The sequence below is a fragment of the Pyrus communis genome, chromosome 5 (genome assembly GCF_041283825.1).
Source record: "Pyrus communis isolate YQ-2024b chromosome 5, ASM4128382v1, whole genome shotgun sequence".
Taxonomy (NCBI): Eukaryota; Viridiplantae; Streptophyta; class Magnoliopsida; order Rosales; family Rosaceae; genus Pyrus; species Pyrus communis.
The window spans coordinates 32,880,097-32,895,679 of record NC_142569.1 but is presented as its reverse complement, the minus strand read 5'-3'; the positions used below and the strand labels follow the sequence as shown (position 1 = coordinate 32,895,679).

Sequence of the window (15,583 nt, the reverse complement as noted above, 5' to 3'; positions counted from 1 at the left end):
TTTAAAGTCTTGGTTGTCGTCGTTGTTCATCTATGAGGAAGAGGAAGAAAGGGTGGAGGTGGTAGTACCAGAATTGAAAGGGAGAGTAGGGTGGTGTTTGTCGCTAGGGAGGGTAATGGATGATTGGAGATTTAATAGTCGTCGGCCCATCGTGGATGATTTGGGAGAGTAATGGATTTATTTTTACTTATGTTAGTTTTAGTTTTTCTGTATTCTCTTTTAGTTTATTTAATTAAGGTTATAACGAATTTATAAATATGGATTTAAAAGTCTTTTGCTAAAAGGATAATTATGTGATTAACATTTTTATTAAAAGGTGGATGGGAAAATAAGACAATGAGTTGGTTTTAGTAGCACTCTTTCATAATTTGTTTAAAAGAATTAAACTCAGATTTTCTTTATTGTTACGATTATCCACTTTAGATGGTAAGAATTAAAGAGACATCCAAATAGTTAGTTGTATTACTATTACAAGTTTTGTTACCCCTGTCCATGTAACTAATTACTAGTTTAGTGAGTTAACTAGGTTGTGGATGCAAATTTCTTCCTCCTTGATCTTGGACAAGATTGCACCTACAAAACAATTAACACCTTTGGTCAAGGCCAAGAGCCTCAACGTGCCCATGATGAATATGGTTGGGGGGGGGGAGGCTTTGGCCGAAGAACCTCCGATGCTAAAGGTAGAATTTAGAGAGAAAGTGTTTGAGAATTTTAGAGAATTTTAGCAAAGAGAATTGGAAGTGAACTTTGAGGAGAATGATGGGGTTTAAATAGGAGAGTGGCCGACCTCCTTGGATGAGAGAGGACCAGCCACTTAGCTCCCTTTGTGGGCTAGGTTCTTGATTTGTGTTAAATTGGGAGTTATGGAATAATTAACTAATTAATTAGTCAATTAATAGAATAATTGCCTAATTGATTAGCTAATAAAAGGGGAAAATGAGGTAGAATATTTAAGGCATGGCCGGCCCCCTTGGGAGAGAAGGTGGCCGGCCTAATGTGTGTTTTTTGGGCGTAATTGGTAGTTTAATTGGCTATTAATAGATTAATTATGTAATAAATCTATTAATTAGCCAATTAACATAATTTAAAAGGAATGTTTTGGGAGTTACCTTGTAGAAAGGATTTGATGAGGATGGATGAAATAGGCTTTGAATTATTACCTATTTTGGGCACTTTTGACTCGGTTGAAAGATGATTGCCCGTTGCTCACATGTAGGAATCCCGGTGTGCTTCAAGGGTATTCTTGTCATTTTTTATCCAAATACCCAAATTGTTAAAAACCCATGTTTAAGTAATAGCAAAACTATACAATGTTGTTAAATATGCTTTAATACATGTGGCGTGCCCTCTGGAGTCAATAAAATTTGAGTACCACATTGATGTAGCCAAAATGATATCTAGAGTCGGCCAAACAAAAAAATATCTAGTTGAACTCCGAAGGTATGTCTCCCATACACATTTCTTAAACAAAAACAAATACAGGGGATGATGACCGACAACCAAGGCTTGGACTGGTAGCCATGCAAGTGGCAAAACCACAAGAGTCCCACCTTAGGCGGATATTGTACGTATGAGCTTGTGATGGAGAAGAGCTTAAGCCTCCTGCCGACAGTTATTTTAGGACTCCCAACACTTAATATAAGAACCCTCCACCACCATCGATCATGCGCTCAGACAACATAACAAAACTCAGTATCTACCTCTCCTCCTCATAACCTCCCTTCATTTTCGCATTTTCTTACATTTTCCCAAATACCCCTACCCCAATATGGCTGATCAGGAGCGGCACAGCCGTGGCCTCTTCTCCCGCCAAGGGGACGAAGAAGAGGACGATAAACGCTCATCCTACTCTCAGTCTCAGTCTGGTTACGGTGATCAACCCCGTTCTGGTGGTGCTTACGGCGACCCCACTACTGGTTACTCTTCCCAAGGACGTACCGGTGCCCGCAGCGGCAGCGGCTACGGTGACAGCACTGATTACTCTGGTGAAGGACGCCGTACTGGCGGAGGCAAAACTGATGATTACTCGGAAGAGGGACACGGAGGCCGTTCCGCGTACAGCGAGACCACAGCTTACTCTAGCGAAGGACGTCTTACCGGCGGAGGTGGCTACGGCGGGACCGGCAACACTGATAGTTACTCGGAAGAAGGACACGGAGGCCGTGCTACCGGGACCACAGCTTACTCTAGCGAAGGACGTCGTACCAGCGGAGGTGGCTACGGCGGGACCGGCAACGCTGATAGTTACTCGGAAGAAGGACACGGAGGCCGGGCTACCGAGACCACTGCGTACTCTGGTGAAGGACGTCGTACTAGCGGCGGAGGTGGCTATGGCGGGGGAAGCACTGATGATTACTCGGAGGAAGGACACGGAGGGCGTCGCGGGTACAAAAAATCTGATGATGATGACTCGGAAGAAGGACACGGAGGGCGTGGCGGAGGAGGGTACAGCAAGGAAAGTGACTATTGAGGAACTTAGTGTAGCTGCTGCTACTGGCGCTTATGCCTTGGTACGTACTGCAAACCCCTAATTTTCATGATTGTAATCAATTAATTAGTACTTTTAAATTGAATAAGCTGGATATTTTGTTACAATTAGTACGTATTTTAAAGATAAATTGATTATAAAAATACTCTTTATCTTGTATTATTGTATATCTGTCAATGAAATGGCATGTTCATCGGTCTTAGAGGGAAGTTAAACCATCTCGTGGTGTGAGGGTCATCATATTTGTCAATGGAAAAACAAATTGGGAAAGATACTAAATTTTTTTGTAGCTAACTAATCTTTTTGAAAATTAATAATTGGAATGATGGAGTATGATTATTTCTCCTTCCATTACCCATCTCTTTTCAGTCTCTTGTCTCATTCTTTTTTTTGTCTTATTCTCTATATAAGAAATTCAAAACAAGGTGGCGTAATCGCAACCTTTTAAATATGAGGGAATGGAAAGAGAGAGATTAAGAGCGGAAAGAATTCTACTCCATGAATAACTACATTATATACTTATAAGTCAGGAGACCAAAATTCTCACCAAAATCTCTTTCTAATTAATCATATTTTCTATTGTCTAAAATCAATGTGTACTATTATTGTAGAATCGTAAATGTAATTTCTATACATCAAGTCAAAGATAATGTTTTATTTGATAATTGTTCATCTCTTAGATCTAGATATGTATGAGTAAAAAGTTTAAACATTTTATGCTCTCTTCTTTTTGTCTGCTGCAGCATGAGAAGCACGAGGTAAAGAAATAAAGTCAAGAGAGAAAAGAAAGAGACTCGAGGAAAGAAACAGTTCTTTACGATTTAAAGCAAAATAATGATCAATCTCGGCAGTACAAGGGAAATAATGATCAATTAACTATTTCTTAGTTTTGCACTATGTTTAATTTAGTTATTTTGTATGGTCACAATCCAAAACGTGTTTATCTCTCGGATTAGATTGATGCTTGTTGAGTGTTTAATTAGATTGGTGTTATCTAATTTTTGTTAGCACTACATGTATATCGTTGCGAATAAAAATATCGAATAGTTTACTTGGTATTATTTTGAGCTGTATTTCTGTGAGATATTATTGCTTTTAAGAGAAACGAAAGCAGTTTTTATTGATTTAGGAAGGATTAATATTTTGCCGCTTAATACTACAATTTAGTGATATTTCTCTTCACTTGTATTAGACCAATACTGAGCACGAGTAATTATATACCATTTTTGAAGGATGATTCTGACACGATGAATCTAAATCGTGCAATCATCGTCTCCATTCTGTAAGTATTACAAAGTCAGAAGGGATGACTGTCTTGGTAACTCTGCATGCGATCACAATGAGAATAATTGATCCGATATCTGATATGGGAATTGTGGATATGAAGCATTGGGTATGGAATGATCGACCCTCCTTGGTAATCCCACATCTTGGTTTGCCGTATGACATACCAAATCACTGCGGGACTTGTTTTTCATTCCAAGGACTATTAACATTCGGAATGAATGAGTAAAAACCTAATACCCTATCCACTAAAATGTTAGATAGGTTGCCATTTTTTGAGAGACAAGAAATCCCTCGACCAGATAAATCCCGTCGACCACCCGAAGCACGTCGAACCACCCATGTTCCGGTGGTCTAGTCCAGTGAGCCTAGACCAACCCTGCTTACACACTATTCACATTTCAGTCATTCCAACCACTTTGAGTGCCACGCGTAAAGGCCCAAAAAAAATATTTCCATAATCCCGCATGAATGAATATGATTTCCATTCATTTTGTTTTGGGAATGCAAAAAAGACATGTACTGATCAATCTGCAGAACCGCAGAGAATAACCTTTGAGTTTATAGTTCTTGCTATTTCGTTTTTTTTTTTCCTTCGTTGTCCAATTAAGTTTGCACCAAATCTGAGTGAAATTTGGTGACACAGTTCTGTGGCCACAGAAGCAAGAAATACAAGCAGACCAAGAAAAATCACATGAATTCTATTGGATAGTGGCCAAATTAAGCTAGGAAACAAAACAATAGTGATGAGGGAACATCATGATGAGGATTATGTTTCCTTGTTTTGTGGCTTTTTCAAAGCCATAATTATTTGGTCCATGTGAAAGCCACGGGGTGGTTTTCCTATTGTTTTAATTGGCAGCATTTGTTAAAGAAACCGAAAGCAAGAAATAAGAAAATGATGAAGAAACATCATGATGAGGAAGCATCATGATGAGAAAGCATAAAGAAGCATCCAAGGGGAGAGCATTCGGCTCTCCCATGGGAAAAGTTGAACATTTTATATTAAGGCATTTGTTATGCCTTATGGTTGTAGAGAGAGTTGCAGAGAGAAATCAAGAGAGCTAGAGTGAAAGGTCTCTTATGAAAGAACTCTTGGGGTAGAGTGAGGCTCTTGGGAAAATTCTGTGAGTGGGTGTACAAGGGATATGGGATTGGGTTATGTCGATTTAACTCATGTGTAACTTGTACTGTTTTTTCTCATAGTGAAGAGCAATATCTCTCCGAGGACGTAGGCAGGTTTTTGCCGAACCTCGTAAATTTCTCGGTGTCTTTATTTCTTGTATTTTAAACTATTCAACTGTGGGTTTGTATGTTGGTGAAGATAATCAGCCAAGGCACAACAATTGGTATCAGAGCTTTGTTGGAAGCTTTGGTTCATTGAAGGTTCAGATTTATTATTCACCATGATGACTACAAACATGTCGTTTTCAGTTGAGAAGTTTAATGGGAAGGGCAGTTTTACTCTCTGGCAGATAAGAGTAAAGGATGTCTTGACTCAACAAGGCTTGGTTAGAGCTTTGAAGGGAAAAGATGGGAAGCCTAAAGAAATGACAGATGACCAGTGGAAGGAGCTGGAGTCACGTTGTGTTAGCACGATTCGACACTGCATAGCTGATAACATTATCAACAATGTTATGGATGAAGATTCTGCGCCTGCACTGTGGGAGAAGTTGAAAAAACTCTATATTGCTAAGAGTTTGACCAACAAGTTACATCTGAAAAGGAAGCTGTACAAGCTGAAGATGGATGAAGGCGGGAATCTCATGGACCACATGAATGTGTTCAATGGATACTTGGATCAATTGAGGAAAGTTGATGTTAAGGTTGAGGAAGAAGATAAAGCCCTCTTACTTCTTACTTCACTTCCAGATTCGTATGAGAATCTTGTGACAACCTTATTGCATGGAAAAGATACAGTAAGTTTGGAGCAGGTGCAGGCTTCTTTGGTGTCTTATGATACACAAAAGAGGAAGACCATTGTTGATGGTGGGCACGAGACTACTTTAGCTGTTCAAGGTTGGAATCATGGAAGAAAATTGGGAGGAGGATTTGAGAGAGACAGGAGGTTCAAATCAAGCTCTAAAGGCAAGGGACCACAATGCTATGACTGCAAAGAATTCGGGCATAAAAAGATAAATTGTCCTTTGAGAAAAAGAAAGGATGATCTTGGTCCAGGTAGCAGCAATTTTGTGGCGGAAGACTTCGAGTATGCCCTCTAGGTACTCGAAGCAACACATCTCTTGGTGATGTATAGTCTCAAGTGTTGCAGGGGTTTTGCAGCAGGTGGAGCTATGGGATTCACAGGTGATGAGATGGTCCTGAAGAATGAGAAGTGTGAGGAATGTTTGTCTGGCTCGACGGGTGTTGCTGGAAATGGGTGCACTGACAAGTTTCCAAGTTGCAGACAATGAAGATGAGGAAAACCTGCTGGAGGAGACGAGGATGTGTCGAGATCCTGTCTGAAGCTAAATGTTTTTTTTTTGCTTGTAGCAGCTGCACATGCATTGGGAGTGACTGAATCGGAACAAGACCAACGAGGTTGATTCAGAGTGTGCATGCTGGTACGTAAGGCCAATGGACTTTGGTACAATTTGGCCAAGGTGGAGATTGTTGGATAGTGGCCAAATTAGGCTAGGAAACAAAACAATAGTGATGAGGGAACATCATGATGAGGATTACGTTTCCTTGTTTTGTGGCTTTTTCAAAGCCATAATTATTTGGTCCATGTGAAAGCCACGGGGTGGTTTTCCTATTGTTTTAATTGGCAGCATTTGTTAAAGAAGCCGAAAGCAAGAAATAAGAAAATGATGAAGAAACATCATGATGAGGAAGCATCATGATGAGAAAGCATAAAGAAGCATCCAAGGGGAGAGCATTCGGCTCTCCCATGGGAAAAGTTGAACATTTTATATTAAGGGCATTTGTTATGCCTTATGGTTGTAGAGAGAGTTGCAGAGAGAAATCAAGAGAGCTAGAGTGAAAGGTCTCTTGTGAAAGAACTCTTGGGGTAGAGTGAGGCTCTTGGGAAAATTCTGTGAGTGGGTGTACAAGGGATATGGGATTGGGTTATGTCGATTTAACTCATGTGTAACTTGTACTGTTTTTTCTCATAGTGAAGAGCAATATCTCTCCGAGGACGTAGGCAGGTTTTTGCCGAACCTCGTAAATTTCTCGGTGTCTTTATTTCTTGTATTTTAAACTATTCAACTGTGGGTTTGTATGTTGGTGAAGATAATCAGCCAAGGCACAACAAATTCAACTAAACAAACACCAAGTCAAGAACCCTGCAGTGATTCCATACAGGAACCCAGCAAGCTAAGAACAGAGTTCAACCTCATAGAGAAGTCAAAATCATTTGGCTCTTAAACCAGAAAACAAGAACAGTAACTAACATTGAAAAACTATCTTCAACATTCACTCATCGATGAAACAGGCTTTTAATGAACATTGAAATATGGCAAAGAAAATAATAATGAGCAAGACACGCAACGTTCTTCCCTCGGCGCTATAATCACCTCACCTGTTGTTTCCCTCAATAAGAAACTTCATTGATCTTGTCGAGTAAGAGGAGGCCTTCTTCATAAGAATCAACAAAGCGATACCGACCAACCCAACTCTTGGCAGAAACCCACATGCATATGCATTCCGCATTCATGCATTAAACCATGTTGTACCATATATTGGGCCTCACTACTTTAGCCCCATGATGTATGTAAGAGGGGAAGGAAACCTTGTCCTATAAAAGGCATCATTCACCCTCAATGGCAAACCCTAGCCTCTCTAGCAACAATAATGCAACTCTCATTTCACTATGAAACCAGATTGACACCAGTGTGGATGTAGCTCCAACTTGGGGTGAACCACGATATATCATTGTGTTCTTGTGTGTATGTGTGATTTTACAGTCAGATTTTTTTTGTTTCAAGATCGATCCGATTTTATACATGAACAAGCTACAATGACAAGACAATAATACTGTTTGTGTTTATGTACTTTAGCTCGAACCTAAATCATTTCAGTCATGAAACATATTCATTCCAAGTACGACCACCTATCAACGTACAATGAGCTCTTTATGACATTAATCATTAGTAACTTGAAATACACATACAGGTAGAGAATAACCGAAAGTCTTTCACACATAATAAACAGACCATCTTCAACATGAGTTCTTTACCAGTAGTAGGAAAAACTGAAAAAGCCAAACTTTCCAAACCAATATTATCGGAGAAGTTATTTAACCAGCTAATTCATCTTAATAAACAACCATCTTCAAAACATAGCAATAAGACCTTCAAATAGACTACATTAGCATCCCAATAAGATAGAAATTCAAATTTTGAAGCAAAAAAAACAACTAGGTCAAGCTCATTATTTCACCAAATACATCTTCCTAACCAAGTACAAATTATACCCAGTCAAGAATAAAGCGCCCGTGTTTCAGATACGACGCTGCTTTGGGAGTCTACAACCATTGTGAGGCTTTCGGGTTGTATCTTCGATGTATACAATTGGACTATGACCCGCTTGGGAACTAGTGAAGCCCTCTTTCCAGCTCATGATAGCTTGCCTTTTCTTCTTAAAATAAGTAAACCCCTTCACCTTCATCACAACTGATTTTAAGCCAAAATTTCTTGACATCCGTCCAACATGTTCTGCAGTTGCTTCAGCAGCATACTTGGCCAATTTAGGTCCACCCTTCATGTCTGGTAAGTAACCAGCTGAGGCCCCAAGTTTCTTGTTGCCCTTTGAGTCCGTCACAGTAACAAAGGTATTGCTTTTCATCATCTTTACATGGACAATATCAGCATTTTGCTCTATATTATATCAAGGAAACTGAGAACCCCCGAAGTTGTTCCATCCATCTTCTTCTATAACTCCCCTCACAAAGTTTATACACCTGGAATTCCTTGCACCATTCTCAGAAACATTGAAACCATTTTGAAAATTTTCTTGGCGGCCTGTAAATTCCACAATATATTTTCAATCATTAGATATCACTAATGAAAGATTGATTCTCTTCCCATCAAAGCTTCTCGACTCACCATTTATTTCATCAAACTAATTTCACAGGCAACCGTATTTAAAAGGCGATTCAAAACCCAAGTTTGAGGTAAAAAAAGAAAGTCTAAGATGTAATCAACTTCATAGCCAACAAAAACAGAAACCCAATGGGCGAATAGTCTAAGATGTAATCAACTTCATAGCCAACAAAAACAGAAACCCAATGGGCGAATAGAAAAGGATGCAGGAAGAAGAAGAACTTGCCTGGTGGCATCCTATCGATGGAGAAAAACCTTGAAGTGATGATCTCGCCCTGGCATGGGGTTCTAGCAAGGCAGTGAATCAGTGACGAAGACAGTCGAGATAGAGACGAATACATGGCATGTATAAATTCCTGAGAAAATTAAACAAACACAATGGTTAATCTGAATAGAAATTGAACAACATTGAATGTCAGAGAAACAGAGGGAGACAGACCACCGGCTACAAGGAGAAAAGCGAAAAACCCCTAGATCGAAAAACTTTGAGAGAAGAAAATGGAAACCCAATCATTGAAACGAAAAACATTGAAATTGAAAACCCAAATAGAAAACCAACAAACCCTAACAAAAATCGCAGAATCAAAGAGAGAGAGAGAGAGAGGGAGTTCCGATCCGGAACTGATTGCTCGGAACTTTTGCCTGGTTGCTTACCTAGCATTGCCCTCGAGTGCTCGTCTTCAACTGTTGATAGGTCTCGAATTTCCTTAGCGAATACTTCAGGATAGTTGATATGATGTTGGCTCTTTACACTGAAGCATCCAAGCATGGATGAATCACTGAAAGGTGATGCTCTGGAATACCATTTAAAGGCAAAATGTTGCGCATCACTACTGTTATGCAAAAGAAACAAGCAGAGAAGAATGCAGCACGATGAGCTGGAACAAATCACTGTAGCATGACACCCTTCCCTGTAGAACTGCATAATCCAGACAGAAGAGTCTAAGTTAAATCCAAGCTCGGCGTCGTTGTTCTAATCGAAGAGCTCGGGAAGCCTCAATAGCCTTTTGCTGGTACCGTCGCCAAAGAGCCTCGTTGTGCAACGTCGTCAAATCACCCCTACTTCTTCAAAAGAAAAAGTATCTCATATCATGTTTTCTCCCTGTCATTTTCTTTGTCCTTGTTCTTACCTGCAGTACTATAAGAAGGAAAGCAATCAGTCAGTACTTGGAATCAAGCTTCTAGTCAGGAACCGACTGCCTGGAACCCATCCCCTAATAGCGTACCTAGCATCGCTCTCGAGTACTCATCCTCAACAGTTGATGTACTTCCAGAGAAGACACCACATCTGCCTGAAGAACAGATAAAGAGAGTGACAATGAAACATCAAGCTTGTGGATAATCAACAAACGCAACGACTGCACGTGTTGATTCATCCTTGACGAAGCCAAAGATCACTTGTCACGTGGAGCTGCTCGTGGTCTCGTTCTGTTGAAGAACAAGCCTCGACGGCCCTTGAAGAAATCACAAGTCTGATTCAAGATCAAGTGTCCACCATCCTTAAACCAAATTCAGCTCCAGATAAAAGGAGTAAATTCAGACATTTGGTGCAAGTCTGGTAGAATAAACCCCCCAGCGCAGTTCAAGAATAAGCCTATGGAAAGTCAACAATCGGAGGAAACCAGAAAATCCTCCAACCCAGTTCAAGATCAAAACTGTGGAAAGTCAACAAGCACAACAAAATATGTGCCGATTCATCCATTACCAAAGCCAAAGATCATCTACCACGTGAAGCTCCTTGTGGTCCAATTTCATTCAAGATCAAGCCTCGACGACCCTTGAAGAAATTTCAAACAAATTTCAAGAACAAGCCTCAACGACATTTGAAGAAAACTTTCAGCCCAATTCAAGATCAAACCTCAGCGGCCCTTGAAGAAATTTCCAGTCCATTTCAAGATCAAGCCTTGAAGGCCCTTAGATCGACATCTACATTAAGGGACTTCAAAGCGCATCTCGTACATGTGACAAGCACATGTATACGACGCACCTTGAAGTGCGGGTATTTGTAGACATCGAAATTTCAGTGAAATAAATGTTGACCAATGCATTAAAATTACAACCTCCAATCATTTCACCTACATTATACACTTACTTCACCTACAACCTCTACTCATTTCACCTACATCATCCACTTGCTTCACCAAAAAAAAAGGATGGTGGTGGTTCATTCTCAAAGTCTATAAATAGGCTTCTCCATCAAGGGATCAAAGTAGGAATTGACATATACATTTCTCTACTCCCAAATTGGAAGAGAATCCCCAAACCCTTGAAGCTATGAAACTCTAAAGCTTTCAAGCATCCAACCGCCCAAATTCCTAAGAATCCCGAAGGATCAAGAAAGCTCTCTTCATTCTTCGTCAAATCCTTGAAGAAACCCACACAATTATTCATCAAGATCAAACCCTGAAGGCCCTTGAAGGTCCGTTCATCGTTCATCAAGATCTAGCCCTAAGGGCCCTTAAAGATCCGTTCATCAAGATCAAGCCCAACGACACTTGAAGAAATCCACACAACTATTCATCAAGATCAAGCTCCAAAGGCCCTTGAAGATCCATTCATCCTTATTCATCCTAAGATCAAGCCCCAACGGCCATTTAGATCAACAGCCCATCCACAAATCTACACCTTACGAAGATAGAATCAGAGGATCAAATTGTAAAAGAGATTATAACCCCAAAATTAATACAAAATATTATTTTGTACACGTGTTCTTGTCTCATTCATCGTAGGAATATTCGTGTTTACAATGAGGTTGGTTTCTGGGTTTGGTTCTAAGAAAAGGGAAGAAGAAGGACGAGTGGCGCTTCTCAGGCTCGACTGAGAGAGGAGAGTTGTAGATTTGATAAAAACAAATTAATGAAATAACATTTAAAAATTAATTAGAAAAATATTTGAAGCTGCTGTCAAATTTGACAACAAAGAAGAGAGCTGCCATTTCATGTCATGCCACAAAAGATTTGGCTTCTCGGTTGGAAAACATCGTTGTTGTCTTTTCTTACCGTTATCTTACCGTTATTGATCATTTGAACATTTTGACATATCCTTTGGAGATGCTCTAATAATATAAAATTTTATATTACGTATAATCATAATTTATTATTTAAACTTGAACCTCAAATTAAGCGTGCTTATTCTCTACAAATTTGGGAAATTGATTTTTCCACCAAGTTGCATGGCAGACAAATAATTCAACCCACCACAGAACAAACCAAATCCGAAATTTCTCTTAATTATTCTTCACAACATTTATTTAAATCTCAAATGCATGAATCATTGATTTTATTCTTCAAATAAGAATAAAATCAATTTTAAAAAGCAAGAAAGAAAGAGAAAACAAGTGTAATGCCTAATCACCTCCACAACCCCCGCAACCTCCGCCAGTACAACCGCCACAAGCACCACCGTCATTACAACCACAAGCACTACCTCCACCGTCCCCATCAACATCATTAGTTACGGCAGCCGCGACAGCAGCAGTAGCAAAAGCAGCACCAGCTCCTACCAAGATCACCATCCCACCATCTTTTGTTCCATTTCTAGTAATATTATTTCTTTGATGATTTGTACCTGCACCTCTTTCAACATCGCAGTAAGCTCGTTGAGCTGCCGGAGGAGGCATTACACTCTGCATCATGGTGGATTGTCCGGTTTGCTTCTTGTTGCCTCCGATGCAATGACCCCACAGATATATAACAGCGACAACGGCAATGACGGAGCCACAGGCCATGAGTGTAATACTTATAGCATCTGCCTTCATGATGATTTCTTACATATCGAACAAGGACGAGCATACATAGCACTCTTTATATCTCATGATTTCAGCGTTTTTGTGCTGAAGTTTTACAAGTTGTCATACAAGTTGTCATTCTTTAATTAGGTCACTTGTTTTTTTTTTTTTCCTTTATTTGTTCCAGGAAGGAGATGTTAAGACTAGAGTCAAACATCGACAATGCATGGTGAGATTAAATGTTCTACTATAGACTAAGACAAGGTTCTAAAGAGGCTAAGTGCTAGTCGGATGGTAGATAGAGACCTAACGCCTATGCGTCTAGTCAGGATCTAGGCAGTGTCAACAGTTTTTTTTTAATTAAATTTATTATATAACTTATAAATAAATGTCTATGTATACTTATAAAATATACATAATTGTATTGTGATATATAAATTGTAAAAATAGGATGACATATAAATTATAAAGTACTAGAACATATTGAAAACATTGGGAACACACATATAATTAGTGTTTATCAAAGTATTAAACAAGTTTCTTACAAATTTAATGCATAAATTTGATCTGACTTTATTCTTAAGATAAATAATAATTGGAGATCCAAGACCTCACATTAATTTGTAGACTTGATTGAATTTGGAGATATAATTAAGCTCAAAGTTTTATACGATAATAATGTTACTTGTACAATTTTTTACTGATAACATGGTTAATAGCATTTTTGATAGAGATGAACTCCACTTACATATGGAAAATTCACTTGTACTAGAGAATTGGACGTCGATGTGGTCCATCCAAAGGCTCATCTAGACCAAGAGGAGTGAGTGGGGTCGAAATGGGCTTGGATGGATGCTTTTGTGTGTTGAAACTTGAACGTAGGTCGAAGGGTGTCACCCTCTCGTACATAGAGAGCGTGGTCTAAAGAAATGAAATCTTGAATTACGTATACCATGTTTGAATTAAAACATAAACAGAAAATAGCACTTAGCACTATGATAGGAATTTTTACCACCTGCAAAAGTAGGAATAAAAATATTTAAAATATTTACAAGAGTACAAGGTAATTATAGTATAATCGACTCTAGCAATGTCATTCTCTACAGGGATTGAATGAATATTTTAGGTTAAAACCAAATCTTAATTAATTATTTAAAAACAAAGTTTGAAAAAAAGTGATTTAATGACCTAAAATATTAAAAACGAATTTAATTAAAAACAATTAAATAAATTGAGAAAGTAAAGAAAACAAAAGATAATAAATTTGAGCACTAGGGTTCCGCTGTCACCTTAATAATCTTATGTATTTCTTCCAATTACTTATGAATTACCCATGCATATTTTGAAGGTTAGGTTTTCCTAATATATATCCTACTTGGAACCTCCAACATATAATGTTTATGTAACATGCGCGTCCAGATTGTATGTGAACATGCAAGACTCATTAAGTTTTGTGAAATCCTTTTGAAAAACCATATAACCCTTAAGACGTGTCGTCCATCCTAAGAAGTTGCACATATTAACCACAAGAAGCCTTAGTCAATTCCAAGGACAGTCTTTCGCCAACATTGCATCAAATTACTTTTCTAAATACCCTAATGGTGGCCAATCATCAAGACAATTAGATAATTTCAAACACGATGATTAACAATTCAAAACATGCATGCAGAATATCATAAGTAAATTGAAAAGAAATTACATATTCTTGCTAAGTCTCGTGGCCTCACCCTAGCAAATGAACTAGTCACGAACAATCATAAAACAAAATATTATTAAAAACATGGATAGAAAACACCTTAAAAATAAACTTGAATCGTCAAAAACTCTCCAAGTCTAGCAAAGCATTGATGTGTTCTCCTTTTTTCTCTAATGGCTAAATAGCCTTATTTTAAGGCTACAAAATAAAATCCTACCTAGAAAAGTCTTCTTAAAACTAGGAAACATAATAGATTAAAATAACTAGAAAATAAAAGGTTTCCTATTTAAACTGAAATTCAGACTTCTCAGAAAATCTATCTTTTGACCATCCAAATCAACTCCAATTTGGTCATAAAATGTCTCTTTTTAAAGCTTGAGATGTCCCTAACAAATCCTCATTATGAATCTTCCTCAAAATATGCCATTTTGACCTCCAAAATACTCAAAACGTCTAGAAACATCAATCTGGAAAGGCTGCGCGCTGGACCTTTATTTCATCGCCACGCTCAAATGGCTTGGTAGAAAAATCTGGAATTTTGACACAATCATCTTAAAGACTCACAAACATCCTCCAATTGGAATCACTCCAAAATTCATCCATTGCATCACTTTTTGCTCCAGAAGAAGTCGAATGTCCTACATTGAAAATACATAACAAAGTATCAAAATTTTACCAAAATAACCAATAAATTAATACTAAGATAAGAGTAAAATATATAGTATAATATTGACTCATCACACTAATCAGTTAGCATGTAAATACAGCGTTTAAGCACGATTTGATTTCATGATTTGAACCATTTATTGTTTAAGTCTTCATTAAAAGAACATTTTTACTACAACAAAAACAGCTAAATTTGAATTTGTGTAGCCCATTTAAATATTGCTAGAACATTTCAATTGTTTCCGACAATGCGAATATCCATTCTTTTTTTTTTCTTATTTTTTTTTTTTTTTGTCACGGTTGGATTACTAAGGCATTATATTTTGGAGAACTTTAACGAAAAACTTTCGGTACTGTTTATTTTAACCAAAAACTATATTTTTACACTAAAAAGTCAATCCTAGTACCATTCATTTTACCCTTTATTTTGTCCTTTTCGTTAAAACTCAAAATTTTCAAGCATTTTTCATTTGTTTTCCTATATATTTTAGGAAGGATGGTGAAGTCTTGTTGCTTACAAGATTGTATCCTTACATGTTAGGTAACAGTGATGAATTGCTTTCCTTATACCTTGGGAGCAATGAGTTGGAAGACATTTGGATATCAATATTACTCTTTCACAAACGGTAAGATAAATGCACTAGATTCATTTAAACTACAAGAAGAGAATTTGAACA

At 38.1% G+C, this 15,583-nt stretch overlaps 1 protein-coding gene and 1 pseudogene across 2 annotated transcripts; one reads left to right on the top strand and one right to left on the bottom strand.

Moving 5' to 3' along the window:
• The first annotated feature begins 1,409 nt into the window (after nucleotides 1-1,409).
• Nucleotides 1,410-3,549, top strand: LOC137725300 (uncharacterized). The gene is made up of 2 exons (XM_068463943.2): nucleotides 1,410-2,510; nucleotides 3,232-3,549. The coding sequence occupies exon 1, from the start codon at nucleotides 1,769-1,771 to the stop codon at nucleotides 2,468-2,470; it is 702 nt and encodes a 233-aa protein (XP_068320044.2). The 5' UTR covers nucleotides 1,410-1,768; the 3' UTR covers nucleotides 2,471-2,510; nucleotides 3,232-3,549.
• Nucleotides 3,550-7,967: 4,418 nt separating this feature from the next.
• LOC137722340 (small ribosomal subunit protein uS11m-like) lies at nucleotides 7,968-9,769 on the bottom strand (annotated as a pseudogene). Its single transcript, XR_015962104.1, has 3 exons — nucleotides 9,472-9,769; nucleotides 9,044-9,173; nucleotides 7,968-8,736 (listed from the first exon to the last, which is right to left on the bottom strand). The product of XR_015962104.1 is annotated as a small ribosomal subunit protein uS11m-like (transcript).
• Between the last annotated feature and the right edge of the window lie 5,814 nt (nucleotides 9,770-15,583).

Excerpts from the sequence above, each read along its gene's own strand:
- LOC137725300 (XM_068463943.2), top strand. The coding sequence starts at position 1,769 with ATGGCTGATCAGGAGCGGCACAGCCGTGGCCTCTTCTCCCGCCAAGGG.